The 26,937-nt window shown below is 42.9% G+C and overlaps 1 protein-coding gene across 2 annotated transcripts in view; it reads left to right on the forward strand.

Moving 5' to 3' along the window:
* The window catches only part of MAGI2 (membrane associated guanylate kinase, WW and PDZ domain containing 2), a 1,476,322-nt gene that overhangs the window by 1,384,792 nt on the left and 64,593 nt on the right, over window positions 1-26,937 (forward strand). For both annotated transcript variants that reach the window (XM_068972797.1, XM_068972798.1), the window contains one exon: window positions 9,482-9,620. In XM_068972797.1, the coding sequence (XP_068828898.1) occupies window positions 9,482-9,620 (139 nt within the window). The remainder of the gene's footprint in view (window positions 1-9,481; window positions 9,621-26,937) is intronic.

The raw sequence follows: 26,937 nt of genomic DNA on the forward strand, positions 1-26,937 counted from the left end.
CTGAGCAGTCAAAACAGTGTATGAAAATGGAATGGTTGTGCTTATTTTTTGCTTCGTAGAAAATATTTTGCATCAACCAGCTTGTCTTTAAAATCTTCTTTGCATTTCTGTTTGTGGCCACACAAGCAGTTATCCCTCTGTCCTGGTTTAGGGTTTGGATTATCTGCTCAACATTCAAGGAGGTTTCTTTTTGTAAGAACTATTTGTCAAAATCATACAATAAAAAATAGCATTAACATCCTATAGGAATTCCTAAAAGGCAGTACTTAGCAAACCAACAGAAGATTTTGAGAGTCTTTAACCTCTCAGTGACATTTTCAGAAAACCACTTCCCTCATTTCTCCATTAAATACATTTTCAACCCCTCAGGGGCTGCTCTCCTGGATTCATTGTGAAGAATTTACCATTGTGTTTCATTTTTTTTCTCTCTTCTACCATTATGAAGATGATGATAGCTACTACAATTAATAATGAAGTTAATATTTAAATAGAGTTTACAAGGGTGGCTCAGAGGTGAAAGCACCTGCCTCCAATGCGGGAGACCCGGGTTCGATCCCTGGGTCAGGAAGATCCCCTGGAGAAGGAAATGGCAATCCACTCCAGTATTCTTGCTTGGAGAATCCCATGGACGGCGAAGCCTAGTAGGTTACAGTCCACAGGGTCACAAAGAGTCGGACACGACTGAGCGACTTCACCTTACCTTACCTTACAAGGCATTTATGTACACTTTATACTATTTGATCATGGTCAAGTCTGGCTGACACATATCCCGAAATCAGATTTAAAACTTTTTACACATTTTGCTGAACTTGATTGAAACAATAAGGAACATGGAGCCAGAACACAGCTTCTGAAAAACTCCTACTTTCAATTTTCCTTCATCCATTGAAGCAATATATATGGGTATTCCCCATGTGATGGAGTCTCTGCCCTTAGAGAGCTTACAGTGTTATGATAGGCAAAGGTCAATACCATCCTTTGGTATCTATGGAGATTGTTTTGAGGACCCCCACAGACACCAAAATCCAAGAATGCTCAAGTCCGTCCTATAAAAGGGTATCATATTTGCATATAAACTACTTACATACAATATGTTTGCATATGTTTTGCATGTAAAATATATAAACTACTTATATACATCAATGATCATACTTTATCACCTCTAGAGTACTCATTCGGAGAAGGCAATGGCACCCCACTCCAATACTCTTGCCTGGAAAATCCCATGGATGGAGGAGCCTGGTAGGCTTCAGTCCATGGGGTCACTAAGAGTCAGACATGACTGAGCGACTTTAATTTCACTTTTCACTTTCATACATTGGAGAAGGAAATGGCAACCCACTCCAGTGTTCTTGCCTGGAGAATCCCAGGGACGGGGGAGCCTGGTGGGCTGACGTCTGTGGGGTCGCACAGAGTCGGACACGACTGAAGCGATTTAGCAGCAGAGTACTCATTATACCTCATACAATATAAATGCTAAATAAGCAGTTGTAAATACAATGTCAACGTTAGGTAAATAGTTACCAGGCATGCCAATTTCAAATTTTGCTTTTTGGAGCTTTCTGGAATTAAAAATATATATCTATTTGACACTAACACCTAGGGAAATGGAGGGCCAACTTTTAAAGAAATGCTTAGGAAAGGTACCCAACCCAAACTATGGGATCATAGGAGGCTTCCTGTATGCAGGCATACCTGAGGTTTCTCCTAAGGGTTGAGTAGGATTTAGTTGTTGTTTGAATGGGGAAAGGCAGATTCTAAAAGGAAACCACAGGTGCAAAGGTACATAAAGAGAACAACTCCACCTGGAAAGTATTTATTTATAAGGCAGGAAATGGGTGACCTGAGGAAGGAAACATCAACACCAATTAAAAGCCCTGCAAGAGTGAGATTTGGGTGGGGGGGAAGCAATCTAATAATATCCCCTATATGAGATTAGTGTTAGTAATATTTGACAAAGGAAAAGGGAAGTTTTGGTGATAAAGATACCAAATTATAATTTAGAATTGACTTCCGCAATTGGGCTACTGCGTCATCTTTAAATTTCACATACATTTCCATGTTTTAATTTAGAGAATTGTAAAAGCAAGAATGAGAAATGGAAACTGTTGAATAAGGATCTCCCCCTGAATCTGCACCAAAGCAGCCCCCTGAGTGAGCGGCCAGGGCACCACCCCTGCCCAAGTCAAAGACTGAACATTTTTTGAGCTGTTACTGAATCTTTTCTAAAGAGAAGATACACAAATTAAGAAAAATGTGGAGTAAGGTTCCCTACTCATATCACAGCTCTGCAGTGACTCATAACTTCTTGTTCCCCTCTGGTCCCTCTCACCTTCATGACCCTTCCAAGCAGGTATGGGCTCAGGTATAACCCTGATGAAGAACTCTTCTGCAGATCCACCAGGGCTTTTTCACACTTCTCTTTGGATGAAGTTTAGTAAGAAATGTTTTATTTTTAAATGATTGTAGTCAAAACATAGAGTCTTAGATAGATTTCAATGTATAAAATAAATGAGGCAAATAAAATCCACAGAATTTTGGTGTTGTCAAATTTCAATTTCAGTCTGTACTTCAATTTCCAGGGGGATAGAAGTTTTTCAGGAAAAGCATGCTGACTTAATGGGCTCCTGTGCCTTGCTGGGGCAATTGTGCACCACAGTTTTATAACCAGAGCCAGGTCCTGTAATAGACACTTGGATCCTGTCTAATTCAATCAACAGTCTCATGGAAGACATGGGGGAGTGAACCAAAGCACTCACTGTGACCCCTTGGAAAAGATTTATACTGTAATAGTCATTAAATAATATCTAACAAAGGTTAATTGTGAAAAAAAACATAATATAGTACAGGTCACTATTGAGGTGAAAATCAGCCTGTCCTTTGCTCCAGCAGGGCCCTCACAGACCAGGTGTCCTGTTGTCATAGCACCCAGTGACAATGCCTCTGGCAGAGCGAAGGCCCGAATTCTAATTTTGTTTTTCTGATTTTATTTAGACTCAGCCTCCTTTCTTCTTTCTCTCGATCCTTTAACATTTGTTTCCATAACAATAACATACCTGTCTCTAGCAATTTTTATAGGTCACCTTTACTGAAACCTCATTCGGTCTCTTGTAATACTGTTGAAATTGCTGTGATTTGGCTGCAAGTGCCTAAGGCAGTATTTCAAGACGGCTTTATGGTGTGCAGAGGTGCTCGAAAGCTGAGCTTTCTGTGTCATGAAAACGAAGACGGTTACTATAACTGAAAAGCAAACCTGAAATTCATTTACTCAGACATGATTAACTGAGGGCCTACTTGTTGGGAATCGTGGCAGGCATAGATGACACGGAGGCAGGCGGCGCTTTCCTGGCTTGAGAGGGATCTAGAGTCAGTGGGGGAAACCAGCCTCTAAGGGAAGAGTTATGACAGAACTACCCTGTGACCTCAGACCATTAGCCGCACAAATGGTCCAGAGCTAAGGTTTTCATGAAACAGCGAATAGAGGCATCAACTATTTTTTGGCATAAAATTCTAAAGAAGCTCAATTCCTCACACCTAGTTATAATCTAGGATCACTTCAGTCACACATAATCATATGAAATAGATTCTTGTGGTATAAAGGCAGTGAACTGATTGCAACCAGCCGGGAATGTTTGTGGAGAAACCTGAGGAAGCCTTGAGTGGAAACTACCATGATTAGGGGCTGCAGTAAGCCCAGAATTAATATAGTCCTTGTAAAGATTTCGTTGAGTCGAACCAAATACTGTCTACAAAAATGTGTACAGTATAGAGCTTATTTTTTTTTTCTTACAACCTGGACTATTAATTGCTTAAGAAATACTGAAACTTTGGGAAATTTCCTGGTGGTTCAGTGGTTAGGACTCGGTGCTTTCATGGCTGGGGGCCCAGACTTGATCCCTGGTCAGGGAAGTAAGATCCTATATGGCACGGCCAATATGTACATATATACTGAAACTTTTACCTTTACCTGCCTTCGCTTTCCAATAAGAGAAGTTTTACCTGCAGAGCCTCAAGCAAGTTCAAGGACTTAGTAATAGTTTTGTTAGGAAAGAGAAAAACCTGCCAAGATGTGAATAGAAATGTGTGTGTAGAAATGCAGAAGAACTTGTTAGGCTGAGCCAAGACGGCAGCCTTCTCTCACTCTGCCTTGCCCCTAAGACGCCACTGTGAGGTTGTCAGTTTCCCAAGGGGACCACAGATACAAGTATTTCTTTCACAGGGGGAAAAAAAAAAAAGAATGCCTAGAATTCATGTTATATCCTTTGGTTAGTTTCCTACATTTAACATCTCCTTGATCCCCATAAAACAACATGCACATTCCTGAATTATGTCTATGGCTGTCTGGCCATCTGTCTGTTTCCTTGTCATCCCCACTGCCTCCATTCTCTCTCTATCCCTCTCTCAACTCTAACTCAAACTTGGTACTTTAAAAGTTCTCTAAGAACAAGTAGAGATCTTCAGTTTCATTTAGTACCACAACTCAGGTGAAGATAGCTCCGTGGTGAAGCGTGTAGAAAGAGGAGACTACATTAGAGTCACAACTGGTCTTTTTCTTCATCCCTGAACAACCTGCATGTTTTCCATTGTTTCTTTTTTTTCTCTCTTACATTGAAAACTATCTTTTTAATTAATTTATTTATTTTAATTAGAGGCTGATTACCTTACAATATTGTAGTGGTTTTGCCATACATTGACATGAATCAGCCATGGGTATACATGTGTCCCCCATCCTGATCCCCCCTCCCACCTCCCTCCCCATCCCATCCCTCAGGGTCATCCCAGTGCACCAGCCCTGAGCCCCCCGTCTCATGCATCAAACCTGGACTGACGATCTATTTCACACATGGTAATATACATGTTTCAATGCTATTCTCTCAAATCAGCCCACTTTCTCCATCTCCCAGAGTCCGAAAGTCTGTTCTTTACATCTGTGTCTCTTTTGCTGTCTTGTGTATAGGGTCGTCATCACCATCTCTAAATTCCATATATATGTGTTAATATACTATATTGGTATTTTTCTTTCTGACTTACTTCGCTCTCTATAATAGGCTCATTAGAACTGATTCAAATGTATTCTTTTTAATAGCTGAGTAATATTCCATTATCAAATTAACTCCCCCAAATATTCACATGCCACATAGGGAAAGGACCCTTCAACTGGCCACACCCAGAAGCTAAATGAAAGTCAGAAGGTAATGAGAATCTCTTCTTTCCCTGACAAATTCATTTTCTTATTCATCTGGATGCTCACAGGATGAAAGTGAAAAGAATCACTTCTCAAATTTCTTTATGGAATTCCATGTCAAATAACTATGTATAAGACTGATATTGGACTGAAAGTGAAGAGTAAACCTTTTTAGCATTTGTGTCATTTCACAAGGATAGATGGGCATCTCCTGGCTGGGCCTGGACTGTTTGTTACCTCTGACACTAGGTCCAGATGAGCTTAACCACTTTTGCAATATGCCCAGAATGCCTATAAGATTCACATCTTCAACAGTGGCAGCATTTCCATCTCGTTGCCCAACCAGCATCTATCCCACTGCCACCACCACCAAGTTTTTTTCCTAAATTTGTCAAGATCTTGGACTGTTTCAAACTTCCATTGCTCCCAGTGAGGCAGGAAGACTGGCTCCCTGGCTCCCTGGAATGGACAGGGGCTTGGGAGAAACTGAAAATCTTAGACAAGGGGCTAAGGACCTTCAGTTCAACCAGCATCAGAGTTGTTTTCTTCTTCTGAGGGGATCCCACATGGAATGCTGCCAAGCCAAGAGGTCAGCTCAGACTTCCAAAAACTCAGTAAAAATCTTCCCAGAGCCCAGTCCTGAAAATCCCACACTGGAGACACACCACGTCTAGCCCCATGAAGCCCTTGAACCCTCTGTTCCTCCAACTCCTACACAAGCTTCCAACTCACCACCTCTCCCTGGCCACATTTTCCTCCCTTAATTCTCATGGCTGTTAGCAAGGGAAAGGGAAAATAACAAATAGACAAGAGAATGAAAGCATCAAACTTTCTAAGTATGGCTGTTAATGTTTCTATCACACCATAAGAATCCTATACAATTCTTGTTGCAATGTCAGTCTTGAGAGAGAAGTGTCCTCAGGCAGTGGTGTCTGTCAAGGTTTGAGTTTTGGATCAAGAGAACGAACGTATAACCCCCTCCCGTCATGGGTCTCAAGATGAGCTGTGTGGAAATGCTTCATTCATTCATTCATTCATTCATTCATTTACAAGTATGTACAGTGAACCCCATACAAGATAAACAGTCAAATGGGACTTAGTCCCTGCCCTCATTTATCCTATGATTTCCTTCCCCACGTCTTCCAATTTCTTATTTGAATAAACAACATGACAACCTCACAACTTCAGCTCCATTCCTCAATCTCCTACTTTCTCTCCAGTCCACTCTTCATACTGATGTCTCAGGGAAATTTCTAAACATCGCTCTGTTTTCCTGGTCAGCTTGCCCCCTGTTCAAAATTTTCAGTGCTTTACTGTTGCCTTTAAAATAAAGCCCAAACCTCTGAGTAGCAGAATTAACTGCCAGCAGTTCCCCCAAATATACCATGCTCTCAGACCTCAGTCTCTTTGCATATGCTGTCCTCTCTACCTAGAATGTTCTTCCTCTTCCTTTGCCAAGGGGACTCTTGCGGATACTTGAGAATCCAGTTGAGATGTCACTACCTGTAGGAAGCTCTCTCTGACTACCAGCCACATTTATTCTAATCTAGATGCCCCTCACTTCTCTTTCATTAGCACTTTCTGTACACTTCTGTCACAGCAAAAATATATTAAACAGTAACTGTCTTATTTACCCACTTTCTCCCCCAACTAGACTGAGAATGTGTTGTAAATAAAAGCTATACTTTTTGTCACTATTTATCCGATCTCCCAGTAGACTGTCCAAGACATAATAAGTGCTCAGAAATTGTTTGATGAGTGAAGAAGTTCAAAATCTAAGAGGGAAGACAAAGAGGCATAATTCCCTACTGAAGTGTGATAGATATTGGGGTGCAGTGATAACTGGGGTGCAGAGGGATTGCACACTTCTTGAGGAGAAGACAAGGTCTAGGAAGTCATCCCTGGGTAGAAGAGCTTGGGTTGGCCTTGAGGGAAGATTAGGAAGGCACCAGGCCTGTAGGGAAGACAAGGCAAGGGAATAGTGGCATATGGAAGGCCCTAGCCGCCTCGGTGAGTATGAGGCATCTGGGGAGATTTCCCTCAGAAGAATGATGCTGGTGACCATGTGAAGATATTGGTGGGAATAATCCAGAGGGAGGCAGGAACTGAACTAGGAGCCCTGCAGGACCCCCGGGTTTCTAGCTTGGGTGAATGGTGGCGCTGTTGTCCAGGATGAGGACTTGAGAGGACAAACCATCTGAGGAGAAAGATGGTGAGCCCGATCGGCTGGTGTTGAGCTGGAGTGGCCTGCTGGACATCCCAGTGGAGATGTTTAGCAATCAGTCAGGTATGTGAACCTGAAGAGAGTAGCCAGGAATGAAGACTCTATTCTAACAGCTTCACTGAAACCTGTGCTTTACTTCTACGATGTGATGCTGGGCCTTGGGGTTTCAGACACAGGCGACGACTGCTGAGAGAGGGATAGTTGGTCCCACTTCTGCCACTGGCTTGGATACCTGACCTTGCAAATAAGCCCCTTTTAAGGGAGCATTATCAAAGTGAATGCTATAGACTGGACCAGAACAGGAACAAAAAATTGCTGTCACAACAGCCAAAGGGTAGAACAAAGTGGGCGGAGGGGAGAATAAACATGTGTTTATTATAGCAAAGAAGTGATGTATGTGCTTGTGTGTGTGCTATGTCACTCCAGTCATGTCTGACTCTGTGTGACCCTATTGACTGTAGGCTCCTCTGTCCATGGGATTTTCCAGGCAAGAGTACTGGAATGGGTTGCCATTTCCTCCTCCAGGGGATCTTCCCAACCCAGGGATTGAACCCAGGTCTTCCACACTGCAGGCAGACACTTTACCATCTGAGCCACCAGGGAAGCCCCTTAGGGAATCCTATTTAGGTAGAGGCATCATTTCCATGGGCTTCCCAGATGGTGCTAGTGGTAAAGAACCTACTTGCCTGCCTGTTGATGCAGAGATGTGGATGTGATCCCTAAATCAGGAAGATTCCCTGGAGGAGGGCATGACAACCCACTCCAGGATTCTTGCCTGGAGAATCCCATGTACAGAGGAGCCTACAGTCAATAGGGTTACACAGAGTCAGACATGACTGGAGTGACATAGCACACACACAAGCACATACATCACTTCTTTGCTATAATAAACACGTGTTTATTCTCCCCTCCACCCACTTTGTTCTACCCTTTGGCTGTTGTGACAGCAATTTTTTGTTCCTGTTCTGGTCCAGCCTATAGCATTCACTTTGATAGTGCTCCCTTAAAAGGGGCTTATTTGCAATTCTGTCTGCATTATCAAGTTCAGGAACCCACCTAAAATAGCATTTCTGCAAAGCAACTCATTGTGCTTTTCCTGGCTAATTTGTCTTAAGTGACTTGCACTGAAATGAAACATATTTTAATTCCAAGTTTCCTGACAGTAATAGTACTGTGGGAGTTACATGGTGTACTCATGGTTGAACCTCTTTTATTCCAAATATCTATTCACAAAGGATAATGGGAGCTGCTTATGGAACCCATGCATGCTCAGTTGTTTCAGCCGTGTCCAACCTTTTGGAACCCCATGGACTGCAGCCCACCAGGCTCCCCTGTCCATGGGATTCTCCAGGCAAGACTACTGAAGTAGGTTGACATGCCTAGGTATTGTCAACAATCCAAGAGGAATTGTTATTTAACCAAAGAGTTTCTGGCAGTCAGATGTGAGGATGGCAAAGATTTAGCAGGAGCATTAGTCATGTATGGAGAATGGAGTCATTTTTAATTCAAAGGACTGTGATAGAAAATTCATCATCAAACTTGAATATCAACCAACCACTATTTACAAAGAGGCCAATATCACAACATCACCCAGGGAAATGTAAATAAATGATGCATAACAAAAATTCTCAGAGAAGCCCAAAAACCAATCATTCCATCCAACACACTGAATTAGATCCTGCCCTGTGTTCAATGAAAAGGCCTTAAAATATTTACTTCTTGACTCAAAGCGAAGATGCCAGCTTATTTTGAATTGCAGCATCAAACACATCCCCTAATTTTTTAAGAAAATCCTAAATAGTTTAATTATGACCTCTGTCTTACTGGCTAAATATAAGTGACATACCATCACAACCTTCATGGTCTAATATTTGAATTTCTACAAAGATAAATAAAGTTTGGTGGTCAGATTCAGGATGCAGCCAGGGATTAGCCTCTACTAAGGAGCAGCAGGCTGCAACCAAGCCTTTCTGTTGCTCTCTGGAAACTGGTCGTCTATGGGTGCTCCTCTGTTAGAAATACAACTTGAATAAAACCATCTTTGGCTAACGTGATGTTTCTTTAATTAACAGGTAGGAGATCAGATCATTGAAATCAATGGGGAGAGCACAAGAGACATGACCCACGCCAGAGCAATAGAGCTCATCAAATCAGGCGGAAGGAGAGTGAGGCTACTGCTGAAGCGCGGGACGGGACAGGTCCCAGAGTATGGTACGTTTCGCATTTTGATTCGTATTTTTTCTGTTTCTTCTGTGCCCATAAATGCCTATGCTTATTTATAAAGCTACAAAATTTCTCTAATTCTACCTAAATATATATTTAGTGATCAGTGGACATAGATCTATACACGTGTATATTTAAGGACAAAGTATATATTATATGTTTGTGAGCTCTTTCTTTTGCTCCCTTATTTAGGTAATGTTGAAAATAGCGAATGTAGGACCTTTCAAGGCATCTCTGAGTGTGCTGGGAGATCTGGCTAAATTTATATATTAGAACTTCTGTTATTTGACTGATGGTCCTCTGTTCATTTGAGTCCACAGTAATTTATCAATTATTTCCTAAAATGACTCATGCATCAGACTGTCCTGTGGGATATGTAACCTGGGCCAAGGGACCAGCAAGACCAAATCTTCAGGCTATGAAGATTAAAACATAAACTTCAGTTCAGGCAATGGTTGCATTGCCTTGGAGTTCAAGGATATTCCAAAAGTTCACTCTTATGTTGTGTAATCTAGATGCTTGTGAGGAAGGCTTTACAGTGCATTTTAATTCATAGATTTGCCTTGGGAAGTCTGTAGCTTTATTTCCCAAAAGCCCATTTAAGGTACAGCCAACATCATTACCCTAGTATATCAGAAACATGAGAAAGAGAGAAATCTTGGCTTGTCTTTAATCTCAGGGAGTAACAGAGAGACAGACAGACGTCAGTCAAGAGCAGTACAGATAGTAAATGTCCAGGTTAGGGAAATAAGATCTAACCACTGATCTGAATAAGTAGCTGCGGATGTTGATCTAGATTAAATTGACTCCCATTTTCACTCTTCCATTCTTGAAAATCTAAGTAGTACTTTTTCCTCTTAAATTGTGCTTTCTGCCTAAGTTACCTAATAACTTACTGAATGCTTATTTAGCAGAACAGATATAATCCTGAATTCAATTTAAATATCTGAATTCAAAGGCCCTTACATACTTTATGTTTCCAGGGTCTTGAACATACTGAAAGCCTACAAGAAGGGCTGGCAAATCCTCACATTAAGAGTAGGGCAGCATTTAGAAGTTTCTAGGGCTGGCCATATGCCCAGGGAAATATTTCATCCCAGCTTCCCATCCTTAATATTTGGATCTAATAAAATATTTTTAATTATTAATATTATCAGTAAGCACAGACTTGAGCCTGGTCAATGGCATTGGCATTCTTCCCTTTGTAAAGAATCTGAACTCTTGAAATAGAATCATTTTTTGCACCCTTGGGCATGAAGAGATTCAGTAATGCGAAACCAACCAGGGAAATTCTATCACTTCTACAAAAGACTTTGCTTTCAAGGTGTGTTTCCTTCCATGCCGAGACCTATTATCTATACCCAGGAATTCTCGTAGAATTAATGTTGTTCTTATTGTTCTAACAAATTAATCTTTAAAAAGTTAATCTGAATAACATGGCTGTCCTGAACTTTCTATTCTTTTTGTAGAATCACTGTTTGGTCCTTATTCTGAGCACCCACCACACCAGCTGCTGCTCTACAGAGAGCAGTTAAAACAGTCTGTCAACCAACATGTGGCATAACTCAGACTGTGATGCGTCAGCACGAAGCTGCCTCGAGGCATAAAAATAAAAATATGTTTCTGAACAACATGAAAATTCAAGACCGTGTCAACATTATCCCATTAATTCTTAACATCATCTGAAAATATCTAGTTAAAGTTAAATTCTAAAATTAACCAACAAAGAGAGTTTGTTAAATATCTGGGCACACTTGTGAATATTAACTAATATTGTTAACTCTAGCAGTATTGCAGAATTTCTTCTAAATATATTCTTCTAAAATGTAATATAAAATCATACACACTGGTAGCAGTAGAGCTTCTCAGCTACTTTTGATGTTAGATTTGACATGGATGGTGACTGTAATTTTAGAGATTATGTCATAAAAGAACAAATTTAATAGAGTAAAGCAATCTCCTTTAGGGAACTAAATGAATAGTTATAAACTAAGTAAACATTAGTTCTTTAGGAAATTCTAAACCAAAATTATGCGTGAAAAACCAAGAGGGTAGGGATCAGATCAGCATTTTTAAGGATAATGCCATCAAATGATATTTCTGAAATCTCACAGTGCCTCATGAGGGGGCTGTTTTAGGGGTCCCCAAGGCCACCCCACATTCAGGTATTTGACTATAAGACTCCTGAGACACAGAATGTTGTGGTCACGGCTCAGATTTATGACACTAATATATTAATAGTAAGGATGCCCAGTAGAATCATAAGGAAGAACACCACAGGTAGAATTGGAGGAACCCACAGGCAGGCTTCCTCCGCTTTCTCTGTCTCCGGTGAGGGGTCACCCAGAGGACGTTCTTCACGCAGCAGTAAGAATGAGCAGCATATGTGTACTAATAGTGCTGCCGTGATGGTATGGCTGCCCCGGGGAGCTCATGAGACTCAGTGCCCATGGTTTCTCCTGGAGGCCAGTCATGCTGGCACCCTCTGCCTGGCGCATACCAGAATCCCACACTCCCAGAAGGACAGCAGGAGCTGAGCATAAACCACTTTGCTTGTGCAAACAGTTGAGATACAGTGAGAGACTTGTATCACTTAGGAAAGGTTTATATTAGTGAGGGAACGAATTACCAGCCACGTTCCCGGATGCCAGCCCAGGACCAGACTGGCAAGGAGGCCTTTCTGAGGTATCAGTCACAGCCCTGCTCTGAAAATGCATTCCGGTACCAGGAACAAACCACAAAGTGGCCACATTCACAGACTCTATAGATGCCCGTGGTGTCTGTACTTGCAGCTAAGGAGCATCGCAATTCCTCCAGCATCAGTTAAATTGACTATCTCATGACAAAGAAATTTTTTTGTCCAAGATAGACTAGAGTATATTTTTATTAAGGTACTTTAATGAAAATTTTTATTAAAATATACTCTAGTCTATCTTGGACATAAAAAAGTGGGGGAGTCGCTGGGGGTGCAGGTAACAAAACAAAATGATAGCAACAAGAGCAGTGAAAGAAGATGCTTGGGCTTATAGTGCTGCTGCTAAGTCGCTTCAGTCATGTCCGACTCTGTGCAACCCTGTAGACGGCAGCCCACCAGGCTCCGCCGTCCCTGGGATTCTCCAGGCAAGAACACTGGAGTGGGTTGCCATTTCCTTCTCCAATGCATGAAAGTGAAAAGGGAAAGTGAAGTCACTCAGTCGTGTCCAACTCTTCGAGACCCCATGGACAGCAGCCTACCAGGCTCCTCCATCCATGGGATTTTCCAGGCAAGAGTACTGGAGTAGGGTGCTTTTGCCTTGGGCTTATAGTAGATGTAACCCAAATATAATCCACTTTGTCCAAATGCACCCCAATGACAGGAAAACTGATTTGTCTGTCAACTATGAGTTTAATCCTATGTTTGTTTCCTTTGTTTGCCCTTTAAGATTTGAAATGGCATAAAATCCAGTTTCAAAAGATTGTTAAAGGGAGTTTATCCGAATCTAGAGGAGACTTTACCAGTTAGGGAAGTGTTCAGGCTTAACCCCATCCGGGCAAGAGTGAACTCTGAAGGTGAAGAGACTGGTGAACAGCAGGCTAGGAAGGGGTTTAGGTAATAACCCTGGGCCCTACCTCTGATACCTGCAGAATTCAGAATTCAGAACAGCTCTGAAGCCGTCCCTTATCTGGACTTCTGGACATGTCAGGAGAAAGCTGATCTCAGTCAAGAGAAATACGAAAACTCTGGTTCAGAGTCCTTAAGGTGGTTTGTGACAGAGAGATAAGCACAGGTACAATGGGAAGAAAAAATTACCCCAGGTAATCTGTCAGATTGTTGACTAAACAAAGTCAGTGTGAAGCCAAGTGAGCTGAGGAAGGGAATAAATATGCTGCAAACATGCCATCCATAATTACCATGAGACTAATCGGCAGACAACACCTCAGCCGATCCAGAGGCAGGAATAAGCAAAGGCAGCCACTAGCAAGCATACTGGCTGCTCATAGAGGTGGCTGAGCAGCTGTGGCAGTGGAGGGGGGATAATAAGGGCTTCGAAGGAGAAGCTGCTTTCATAGTTTAGTCCTTGAAAGAGCAGCTCAGGAGATCGGCACTTCAACTGCACTCTAGTCCTCAGGGTAAGAATTTGTTGATTGTAAACTCAATGAGAGCTTGGGCGCCCCCCTCCCCTGACACATACATCTCAACACCTGGCAGGAAGAAGGCAATTTGATTCCACCATACTGAGGAAAAGATCAAAAACGGATGCAAGCAGAAGCAAGCAGTGCCCTCCTTAAACTGACTGTTGCAGTTCCAATTAAATCTAAAAAGTCTAAGAGAAAAGAAAACAGGGATCCTGAGTCTAAAGCTGCATAGGAATGCATTATGCAAATTAACTCCTTCATCAGCATTCAGGGATTGTAAGGAATGTTCACTTGATGTACACACTGAGCCACAGAGCCAGGGCCTCGGTAAACAGAAGTGCCACTGGATGAAAAAATGTCCTCCACCGGCAGTTCAGGCCAATGCAGAGCCTTCCCCTGGTAATACTTGCTGTTCAGAGCTCATCAAAATTTAAAAAAAAAAAAAAAAAATTATGCCTTCCATTCTTGGTTGGTGGTCTGGTTGATTCTCTTAAGCAGCATTGCAGGTCTTTATGACAAGAATGCCGAAGCAAGTTTGATTGTAAATGGCCTCAATGGTCTTAGGAGGCCAGACAGGGTTCCCAGGAGGAAGCACAATTCTCAGAATGCCCAGGGACAATTAACACTAATGCCCACATCTCCCTTTGGGGAAAGAAATCATCAATCCATGAGTTAGACTTCTTCCTGCACTACCATTTTCAAGGTTAATTGCATCTTTGATAGGTGTTGACTAATATAAGGCCTATAATAAATGAAATTGTTTACATTTTACAAGTGTAATAAAACTGCATTAGGTAAGAAAAGATCTGTTTGAACCATACTGCATTCATACTCTAGCTGAAGAAATGAATGGGCGAAATAGTTAAAGGTCTTCCTTTAATCAGTAAATGAAAATAATTTACAGTAGTATCAGAGCAACAGATTACGCAGCACCAGTCTCTACTTATATGGCAATTAACATTATTTTTTCATGTATTCTTCTTTGACAATGTGCATTGGCATGTGACTATTATAAGCATGCTCCTGTAATCTGGTTAACGATTATTTGTTCAAGTCCTTTCTTCCTCTGATCATACAAAGGTCAACTCTAGACGTTGTACTCCTACCAAATAAATATTCCATGTGAGGTGAGGCAGATCCTGTAATTAATATCATTAATTAATATCATTACTATTTTCTCAACTAAATCAGGATTTTCCTGAGCACCTACTATGTTCAAGGCACTTTGCAGGCACTGAAAGTAAGACACAGTCCTGGCCTTCTGTGAGCTGACAGTCTGAAATGAGGATATGTGTAACAGTTGATTTTAATAGAGGGGTGACTGATTAAAATGTCTCAAAGGATCTACTCTAATGAAAAAATTATTAGTTTTTTATTAGTTTTACTAGTTATATGTGGCTTTAATAAATACATCTAGAGGGTTAAGAATGTTTGAAAAGCCCTTGGCTTCTTCTGTCTGTTAAGCATTTCCTTTGTAATATTTATACTAATAATTCGTACTTTTTCTGAAGAAAGAACTCGCTGAGTATGGATACATTTCTGCTTATACCTTGGCTGAATTATTCTCAGTTCCAAGTTAGTGAGATAGGATTCTCTTCAGCAAATTTGCTAATCATTGCTCTTCCCCTCCCGCGGCCCTCAACATGGAGCCTGGAGCAATGTAACCTCACAGCCTGAGGTGTCCCTGGTGCGGACATGGGGAGAGTCTCTGCTGCCTTTGCCTCTTGCTCAGAGACCACATTTATGGGAGCTTTAAATGGTTCCATAGCCTTTGCACTATTTCACCTGCATTTTTAATAGGGCAAAAGGCGCTGGCTTCAATAATAAATTCTGAAATTTAATTTCAGCTTCTGACATTCATGGTTGAGGGTATCTCCCTTTCCCATGAGTGGTTCCACAAATCACTCACCTCACCCTGACTGAGCCAGACCAGGGAAGAGGACAGGCAGTCAGCAGTACTCTGGCTGCATCCTGCAGAGAACAGAGTCCTTCCTTGGCTAGAAGGCTCCAGACTGCTCTCTTTAGAATTTAGGGAATCCCAGGAAATGTTCAAACCATGAAACTTCCAATAAGTTCCTGTTTCTTGGAGTCATACCCAGGGGATTCCTTGAAGGATGCCCAACTCTGAAATTCTTTTCCCCACTGGTCAGCCAAAACCTCATTTATTAACGTGCTTTAAAAATGAGGGTGAAATCCCATTTCTTCATATTGTTTTATTGGAAACCCTGGACTATGATGATATTCCTTCTTGATAGTCTTTCCAACATACACTCTTCTCTTTCAGGATATATTAAGTGACCCACTTCCCTCAGTCGACACTTTAGGTATTTAAGACTCTGATAAAATATATTAGACCTTGAAGTAACCAAGAAATCAAGCCAGAAAAACCAGTTTTGCTCTTGAGATCTACCTCCTTTCAGTTCCTTAACAGTACGTTGTTGGAGGAGACAAATGAGTGAACAGCTATCTTTCCCAAACCCCACTGCGAAGGATTCCACACGCATCTTGGAAAACCTAAAAAATCCAAATCCTCCAGTAACTCATGCTGGACAGTTGGATTTAGGTTCTGATAAAACTTTCTCTTGCCTCCCCTAACATGAAGCTGAACTCTCCTGGGCAAGGGCTGCTTTCACCACAGTCCAGGGAGAAGGCAGCCTCTTAGACAAAATGCTGATGAGTTCCGTAAGACCATTGACATGGATCTCAGAGAAGTCACAGAATCAAGAAAAGGTTGGTTTGTTTGTTTACATGGTGAGCAGAGCGTGGGTAGGAGTGGAGATCAAAGTATTAAGGTTAAGAGGAAAGAAAGCTTACATCATGGTTTTACATCTGCACACACATGCACCATATGTGCGCGTGCACACACACACACACAGAGTTGGGTCGATTTGGCCCAGGACTCTGTATTTTTCAAGTATCATCCCAGGTAATTTCATGCCATGGAGATGGCTGGCTTTGTCTCCTCTAGCTCTCCTGTACAGACCTGAGGAGTTTTACTTCTTGGCCTCTCTGTGTCTTTGTGGACCTCTCGCTGTATGAGCCTCACCCCTCAACCCGGCTCCCCCTTGGCCATCAGATCTGAATCACTCTCCATTCAGGCTTGCAACCGTTAAGATTAAAGAAAGGAGACAAGATTGTCTTCCCTTTTTTCAGTCTCAGGTTTTTGTGACAGTTTCAGCTCAGCTCCCACTCAGCTCAGTGTCCCTCCTCACTGAGACAGTCTGACCTGTGTTCATAGCATGATGGTGCTGATTCAAGTCAAGCTTGTGACCCTTCAACTATACCCATTATGAAGCTGGTGCTAAGTGCCAAAGCCATTTTCTCCACTGTCTGATTGTTCTCTTGTCTCAAAACAGAGATGATACAAAAGATGTTGACCCCATGAGGGAATTTGCTAACAACATCCTGTTATCCAGGTGCTCAGAATGGAGCTTAATATCATAAGACAAAATCTTGGGTAGATCCAGCCAACCACCACAACTAGCAAAAGTCAAGTCTCCAGAGCAGTCCTTAAGCTCTGGAGTCCGTAAGTCCTATCCCAGGGTTCCCAAAGCAAATAATTCATTTTAAACTAAAGTACTAAAAACCCCTCATTTCTAGTGAAGGAAATAGTCCATAATGTTGGATTTCTTTTGTTATTTGAGAATTCTGCCTACAACTTTGCTCACAGATAGGGTTACCCCGATGTCCTGTTCTGACAAAGACTTCCCAGGTTTTCTTTTCAGCTGAACTGCCTCAGACAGGACCAAAATAAGATTATATAATGCCTTACTGCAGGCTTGAATTATATGCTCTAATTGTAGCAAAATCTCTATAAACGATGAGAATCACACACTCTTCAACGTGCTGTTTGGGTTCAAAAAAATTTTTAATAGAAACAACAAACTTAGCCCAGACTAAACAGCGGTTTGCTCTAAGGCAGCTCAGACACTTGCGTAGAGAGGAGGCTGCATTTACACTCCTGTCACAGGTCTCTGGTGTTTTTGGTACACAGTCTGCAGCAAAGAGTGGTCCTCATCAGGACCCTGGGTTTTCAGACTGAACATGGGTTTTAGGACTCATGGGGTATGCATCAAATATGCCAAGCACAGGATGCATCTGTTTTTCACATTTCACCATAATTTCTGTTACAGTTTTCACAGCTATTTTCCCCACCGTATTCTGGGCTCTTTTGTTTGACCCTCTGGCTCCAACGTTTCCTAGCACATGTGTCTTTCAAGCCCAGTAAAGGCCATGTTTAGAATTAAATGAGACCCTTTTGTGCTTGATAGTAAAACCACTTGATGTTTTTTGTACAAAATTACTTGCATCTTGGCAGGGCTAAATGGTAAACTCAGTTAATAAATCCTGAAACTTCATTTCCCTCCTGACATTCATTGTTAAGCATTAGTTTCCATACCACAGAGAGCCTCTACTTTCCCTTTAACTTCAAATTGTTTGTCCAGGTGGGGCTAGTGGTAAAGAATCCGCCTGGAGAGATGACAGATGTGGGTTCAGTCCCTGGGTGGGGAAGATCCCCTGGAGGAGGACATGGCAACCCATTACAGTATTCTTGCCTGGAGAATCCCATAGACAGAGGAGCTTGGTGGGCTACAGTCCATAGGGCCCCAAAGAGTCGGACATGACGAAAGCAACTTAGCACAGCACACCCCTCAACACAGCTGTGCGGTAAAAAACACCCCAGGGGGCGAGGGGGGGCATAATGAGACATCCACGTGGGGGCACTGTCTGTTTTGTGTGTTGAAGCGCATGGAGCAAGTTAGGCATTGAGATGGGGGCTGGGGGAGGGGTTGTATCATAAGAATATACTGGCAAAGAGGGGATCAAGCTCCCAAATGTCTGATCTATGTGGATTCAGTGCTTCTGATCCAGCAGCCCCACGTCACCCTCTACCTCACACTGTATGCAGCTAAGACAACATGGCATTGAGCGCTGCAGGGACTGGTTATTACATCTCCCAGGGCCCGTCTGGTGGAGATCACTGACAGCCCAGAATTTCTAGTACCATCTTTATGTCAGTAAAGAACTGAAGCCCAGGAGCTGAGATAGGCCTAGACCAAGGCAGCCGCTAAGAGGCAGGTTTCAGAGCACAGCCCTTGGACAGGCGAGTACAGCCACGTAGAACAGGCAAAACCTGGCTGTGTTTTCTTCAGCTCTTTTTTTTTGTTCCAGAAAACAAATACGGCCAGCAAGTCAACTGTGAAGTTTGAATCTAAATGAGCAAATTGTTGCAGAAGAGACAAGCTATAAGAATTCATGAGATTATTAGAGAAAACATAAATATAAACATAGGCAAACCATGGCTTTAATTTGAGGGTTTTTCAAAATTTAGAAACATGATTACTGTGACTTCTCAAATGACAGCTGGTCTCACTGAAACACTCTAATTATGAGAAAATTCTGCAAAAATTCTGATATTATGATTTCGAGATGTTTTAAACATTTGTGCCTCCTTAAAAGCACCTCAGGATGCCCTCGATATTTTGAGAAAAAAAAATCTGTTTTTGGAATACACATGTAGCTCAGTCTTTTCACTAATTTCACTTGCTGCATGCTCAATAGGGTCAGCTTTACTTAAAGTCTTTATTCTTACTGCCTAGATAATTTTTATTCAGCTACTCTAAACGTACTAAGCAATCTTGATTCTAACAGTAATACTATATCTTTGTCACTGGTTCTGTTAATTCTAATGATTGGTCCTAGGCTGTTCCTCCCCTTCCTTTAGGAATGGTACCTTCCAGTCTCTCCATGTGCATGAAAAGTGACAAGCATGGGTCCCCATATTTCTACTTATTGGGCCACCCTAAAGACACGGTTTGTAAAATCTGCATGAATATTATCTTTCTCTAATGAGCTTCGGTTTTGCATATGTTTTTAACTGATGTATAATGCTCTATCTTTCATAGTAGCTTGTCTAATTACTGCTAGAGCTCTGGAAAATATTTATAGCTGAGGCCTGATAAGTGGTGAGGATAACATTTGTGGATTCAGGAAAATTAGAGACGCACTCATTCCTGGGTTCTGGCCCAGTATGGTCCCAGCAGGAAGGAAGGGCTGGGAGGGGACATAGAGCAGAGGCAGCACTGGGCGAGCTCCGCACACACACTTCAGAAAGCAGTCCCTGGGCGTCAGTGCAGAAAAACAAAATGTCTTTTCTCTCAGCCCACGTTTGGTTTGGCCAGCTCCCACGAGGCCACTCTTTCTACACCAGACGGAGAGAGCCACAGTCATCAGACATGTTAGCCCTGGGAACCCAGAACTACCCCCCGTGTTGTGCTACCCTCCAACCTGTGTGTGCCGGTTATTCATTAAGGACCAGATCTTCTAACTCTCCCTCTCCGTACTCAGCGATGCACCGAGTTTAAGGGGAAAAAACAGTTATGATTTTTTTTTAAGTAGTCCTAAGTTTGTATCTAATGATTTCAAAGTGGACATTCTCGTGCTATATTTTAGCGTAACATTTGGTAAAAATTCTTAAGGAAATTAAACATCCTGTAGGTTACATACACACACACATACACACACACACACACACAAATAAAGCAAAATATAAATAACAGCTTTGCAAATATAGTTCAAGCAGCTTTTCACCCCTTAACTGCCTCCCTAGAGTAGCCCCCATGTCCACTGTCAGATCTTGCAGTAGATCTGTGACTGCCAGCAGTTTTTAAAAACTGCAGTTTTAAAATGTCGGTTTAACTTTTCAGAAGTAGTTGATACACATGCTCGGTTTTCCCACGGTTTGCCATGGAAACAGGAGTCAGACTGACACACTTCACAGTTCTGACTCGATTCTACCCGCACCGCACCCCCCCCCTTACACTCTCCCAGCCATGGCTAAGCATCTCTCCAACAAAGGTTTTTAAGTTGGCCTTCTGAATGTTTTCTGAAATATATTTTTCAATTGTTAATAACCCTGCTAGTTGCCATCTAGGACTGGTTTGAATTAAGGATGAAAGGAAATATTATTCTCTAAGTGAATTATTGAATTGGCCTATTGTTAAACATTTCCTTATCAAATACATTTATGTGGGTATGTGTCTACACACGCACACACACACACACACACACACCCTATCACAATCATTCCCTGAAGATGTCTACAAAGACATAAGTTTTAAATGAATCGTTTCTCTAAAGTGTGTCTCAAGGATAAGTTATTGATCAGGGGAAACCTAAATTAGGACATAAAGAAGACAGTTGCAATGTACTGGAAAAAATAAAAAAACATGGAATCATTATTGGGGACATCTAGTCCAGTGACCATGCTTTAAAGAGGTATAGATTTCTGTTTCTGACAAAAGAAATGTATGTGCTTGTCATATAATTTACTTTAACTAGTTTGCAATCCATGCAGGTAAGGTGTCCTCAATCAATTCACTAGAGCCATTAGCTAAAAACCAACAACAAAAGAATTAGAGCGCTCTTTGTGGTCTCAGTTCAGTTCCACCAGCATCTATCAGGCACCTTGTTTGGTTCTAGGGGGATAAAGATTAATGAGAGGGTCTCTTACCCTATGCCTTCGAGAGCAAGGAGGAGTGATGGGGAGAGAAGGGGGTAAGGGGACAAGTAAGGATAGTATCAGCAACGAAGGCTACAAGCCCAAGGGACACAGCCCCTGAAATCTGCTGAGCAGAGTTGTAGAAGATTCTGCTCCACCTAAGAGGCGACATGTTAGCTGGGCCTCGAGTGACAAGTATGATTTCACTTGTGTGGGCAGGAGGCACAGTGGCTCTTATACCGGAGAAGTAGGAAAAGGAGAGGGTCGGACTGAAAGAACATTACAATGGGGCTCAGTGAAAAGGGCCTTCTATGCTGCATAAGGGAATTTGAACTTTATATAATCATGTCATCAAAAAAATTAAGTGGAAGGGTGAAATTATCTGTATTTGGAATTGTGCCTCAATAGTATTTACAACAGCTTTTTATAGGAAACTGGGGACAATTAAAATGTTATTGTAAAAGTTGAAGCAAATAATGTGAGGACCAGAATTAGGGAAGTGGTAACGGAAACAGCACGTTGGAAACAGATTTCAGAGATACCGCAGGCATTTCATTGATGGCAATAAAGCTTGGTCAATAGTGAATACAAAGGAAGGGTTCAGGGAGCAGAGCTGTGGCCAGAGTTAAGTGGAAGATGATACCGCATGGGTGAAGGAGCAAGTTCAGGAACAAAGGTGATGAGGTTGCCTTCAGATTTGTGAGTTTCTGGTGCCTGGAGGAGCCTCAGGGGAAGAGCCCAGGTGCAGGGCCGTAGGATGTGGTGCTCAAGGGTGGAGCATTTGGGGAGACCTGGAAAGGGCCATCCTGGAATGGGACGGGCTCTCCCCACGAGACCCTGCTGCGTAGAGAGCAGAGGAGAGAATAGCCAGAGAGGAGAGGAGAGTCTGCCGGGCACAGTCACATCTTTGTGGCAAGCGAGGGCGGTCTGAGAGCCAGGGATCTCTTCCAGAAGAGGAGACGGAGGGGAGCCAGGGTGGAGGTTCAGGGAGGCTGCAGGCAGAAAGGCAGTGGAGGCAGTTAGGAAACAAAGGGGAGGGGCAGGGCCTAGCCTGCCGGTTCAGCGCAGCGCAGGCGCTCGCACTCCACTAACGCTAACATTGTGAGGCGGCGGGAAGGGGCCTCCCTGCAGGCCTTCCCCACGCGCTGCCCCAGGTCGGAGCCACACTGGGAACCCCCCAGCGAGACCGTGGGTGCTCAGGTCCAATCATGGGGCAAAGGCCGGGCTCTTCTGGTTTGGTTTTTCAGAGGGCAGGGGTAGGTAGAATACAAAGATGAATAAGAAACCAATGCTACTCTGAAGGAACTCAGTATGTAAGGAATGTTTAAGAAAAACAGAGTGCTCATTGTTTACAAAAAACACTCTTTAATCACCATCTTGGTGAAACCATTCTCAAATGTACTGTGTTACATTCTTGGGTCGAGGCACACAGTATCCTGAAAATGGGCATGCTCTTGAGTTTCCCTTTTCCCCTGACACATTCGGCCTTTGAAATCTGGATTTCATCATCAGGACTCCAGTGAAAAGTGTCCCCTCAGTGATCACCAGCCTCACCATAGTAACAACATCCAGTGATGGAGTCAACCCTTCATCCCCTTGGGACGGCCTGTAAGCTGAGACTAGTGGTCAGTGCATTAGCTGAATTTTCTCCTTCTTCTTTGATTGCTCCTCAGGGGTCTCCTTCAACTCTCTTCTCGTGCGGTGACACCCCATCCCCAACTCCTCCCTCAGGACCTCATCTGTTCTCATGGCCCCACCTGTCACCACCATACAGATGACTCTGGCGTCTGTTTTGCCATCTCTGACTTCATTCCCAAGACTTCCACTTGCCCTTTCAACATTTCTCTCCAGATGCCCCACATGTGTGTGTTCAAAATTATTCATGATCTCTCCTCCTAAACTCCTCCTCCTCTTGAATCACCTATTAATTAAGAAACCATCAACCCTCCTTGTTGCCCAGCTCAAAACCATCTGAGTGCCTTCACACTCTATCTATGTATGTATGTATGTATGTATATACACAATCAGTTCCCAAGTTCAAGTGATTTTACTTCCCCATTTCTCATAAGGGCCCTCTCCTCCTTTCCTCCTGTCGCTCTATTCCTGTTCAGGCCCATTCTACAGGGTGAAATAGCCCCTACTTCTGTGGGAAATCTTCCCTGATCACTGATGCCAGAGCAATTGATTGTCCTAAAGGACCACCCCACTTGGAGACTTTCCTCACACACACACACACACAATGTTAAATGAGTCCTCAGAGCATCCCTGATGCAGCCCCGTTCAAATCTGTCTTCTCTCTCCTCTCCCACGGTATCCCCTTACCCATCTGTGCTGCTGAAACACTTGGCATCGTCCTGTGTTCCCACTCTCATGGTTAGGCTCATGCTCATCCCTTACCTTGGAAAACCCTTTCCCCAAACCATGTCCTCCTTCAAAAACCAGGTTGAAGGCTGCCTTCTCCATGAATCCCTCCCCAGATCCATCAATCGGAAGTAATTTCTCAGTCCTCTGGAGTCCCGTCCCTCCTCATACATCTCTTCTGCTCCCTCTCACTCTGTTTTGCAACATGGTTATCGGTGTTCACATGTTCTCCCTTTTATGGAATTCAAATACTGGATATTACCTTGGGTTCTTATAACAGTGCTTTGCAGAGAGAGTGAACAGTTACGTGAATGAGTAAATAAGTCTTGCAGTATCATTAAGTCATCATTCTACATCAAATTTCGGGTAATTGCCTATCTCTACATCACTTAGTTGTTCTTCTGGAGCTTTATCTTGTTCCACTGCCATCTCTTTTGGTCTGAGTTTCTACTGGTATTTTTGTGTATGTGGAAGGTTTCTTGCATTTCTTGACCTTGGAGAAGTGGCCCTCTGTAGAGGTGTGCTCTATGTCCTAGCACTTCAGTCCCCTCAATCACTCAAGGGCCCAGGGACCAGCCTGTCCCCGGTGTTTCCAGACTCAATTCTGGAAGCTGCTGGGTTGTGGTTTTCTGGTTTCTGGTGTCTGCCGCCTTGTTGGAGAGGTGGTCTAGAGGCTTGTGAAAGGCTTCCTGATGGGAGAGGTCGCGCTGGCCCACGGGTGGGTGGGGCTGGGGCTTAGCCCTCTGCTGGGCAGGGCCTTGTTAGGGGCGTGTCTACTCACCAGAGTCTTAAAGAAGCCTGTCTGCCGCTGGGTTGGAGCTGTGTTCCCATCCTGTTGGTTGTTTGGCCTGAGGAGTCCCAGCATGAGCCTAAACGTTGTTCTGTGGGGCCAGGTCTTGGTCCTAACTGCTCCAGCTGGATGTCTGCCTCCACTAAGAGTTCAAGCAGAGGAACACTCCCTGATATTTCCACCACCAGCTTTTATGAACCCAGAGAGCCACAGCTGCACCCACCTCCCCAGGAGACCCTCCAAGACTAGCAGGTAGGTCTGGCCCAGGCATGAGTGTGTGTGCCCTCCCAGAGTGGAGTCTCTGTTTCCCCTCCTCCTGTGGGACTCCTGTGCTCAAGCCCTGCTCTGGGGGCTACTCCTCCCAATGCCAGACCCCCCAGGCTGGGGAGCCTGGCGTGCGGCTCAGCTCTCTCTCCTATAGGAGAACTTCTGTGACCTAATTTTTCTCCAGTTTGTGCGTCACCCACCTGTGGGGGATGAGATTTGATTATATCACATGTGTCCCATCTACCATCTTGCAGTTTCTTCTTTATGTCTTTAGATATAGATTATCATTTTCTGTAGATTCCAGTCTTTTTGATGGATGGTTCATCAGCAGTTAGTTGTTATTTTGGTGCGCTCATGAGAGGAAGTGAGCAAATTTCTACACAGGCTTTTATTGGGGGCATAGGAGGATGGCCCAAATTTCCACTGACCTTCTCAACCGAAATCAGAAGCAGATGTCTATTTGTCTGTTAATAACTACCTGATTGTTTTACTTATTTTCTTGTAATATATTGCTTTCTGTTCAGAGTTGAATGGAGAAAGACTGGCTAATTGAATGTTCCAAGTAATTGTCTCTGGTTAACCTAAGTTTGGGCTTCCCTGGAAGCTCAGACAGTGAAAGAATCCATCTGCAATGCGGGGGGACCTGGGTTGGGAAAATCCCCTGGAGAAGGGAAAGGCTACCCACTCCAGTATTCTGGCCTGGAGAATTCCATGGACTGTATAGTCCATGGGGTTGCAAAGAGTCAGACACGACTGAGCGAGTTTCAGTTCACTTCACCCTAAGTTTTGTTTCTATAAGGTGTTTTCTTTCACATGGGGAGCTGTGACCTATGTCAATCCAGCTACTCATTAGAATCACCTGGGGGACTTCGTTAAAAAAATAGAGGCTCCTCCCCAAACCAATTAAAACAGACTGGTGCCAGGAGTGATGATAGTAGAGGTATGCTGCTTTTTGTTTTTGTTTTTTGAAACATGCCCCAGGTCAGTGCACTGAGCAGCCTGAATGGAGAATCACCAATAGATCAGATAAGTAGGAATATTATATACGGAGGCTGTTAACATTAACTTAGGAAATTCAGGGAGGGGGTAATGAGGTGTTGAAAATAGAAGTAAAATGCAGAAGTGACAATATCAAGAGTCTTGAAAGAATAATCATTAAGACTTGGTGACTGTTGACATAAAGGGAATAAGAATTAGGAGAACTCAAAAATTATCCCCAGACAAAATCCCAAGTATTTGGGAAGATGGCACAGCCATTGTCAAGGGGGGAAAAAATGGGAAAATTCAGAAATGATGCCGTTGACAAACTGGGTGGCCTTTCAAGAATTACTTACCTTCTCAGGGCCTCTGTTTCCTCGCTATACAAATGACAGGGTTTGGTTTTTGGATGTCTCAGTTCCTTTCAAGTTCTAGCACTGAAAGTAAGTGAATGAACTAATCTGGGATAAAAAGCCATATGGAATTTCAAGATGTGTGTGGACATTTAAATAGTGATTCACAACAAGCAAGTGAATCAGAGTCCTGTGGCTTCAGCAGATAGGGTCTCCAGGGAAGAGCCCAGAAAATTGGGGTTGAAGGGTAGGTCAGGAAAGGAGACTGAGAATATAGAATTTGCCTCTTCACCTGCTCCAGGCTTGCTTACCTTGTGACTGGTACGCAGGGACACAGTGCCTGCTGTCCCTCATCGCCTCACCATTAATGCATGGACACAATCATTTTTCACAGGACTACTTGGAGTTGCTGTCATATACAAGGTTTTTCTGGAGAAAGATCGCCTCTTATTAACAGTGCCTTTGAAAACTAAATTGGATCATTTTGTAATTCATTATGAAAATTTACTAACAGAAAAAAAAGCAAGATATCTTAATAGCTCTTTTTTATATTTAAGATGTCTCTGTGTTTTTATATCAAGTGCCAGGAGGGAGAAAAATTATATTTTACAAGTGAAATACATCTGTTCAGTTGGCCTTTTCCTATTATTTCTATCAATAGCTTATCACCCCTGGGCATACAGAAATCAATATCTTTAGCTTGTTTTCAAAGTGAAATTTTAAGCAATGGCCATGAGGGGGGAAAAAAAAAACCTCATTGCTTATTCAGCATAGAAGTGAAATGTTGATTGCCTTTCAGCTGTCAAATACAGTGAAACCAAGTCCCAGTCTTCCCATACCCAAAGCTGTGGGGCCCACAGAAGCTCTAGCTAGAAACCCCTGCTTGTGTTATGTTTGGACCACAAAGATGCACAAATAGCCAATAAGCATATGATGAGC

The sequence above is a fragment of the Capricornis sumatraensis genome, chromosome 5 (genome assembly GCF_032405125.1).
Source record: "Capricornis sumatraensis isolate serow.1 chromosome 5, serow.2, whole genome shotgun sequence".
Classification (NCBI taxonomy): domain Eukaryota; kingdom Metazoa; phylum Chordata; class Mammalia; order Artiodactyla; family Bovidae; genus Capricornis; species Capricornis sumatraensis.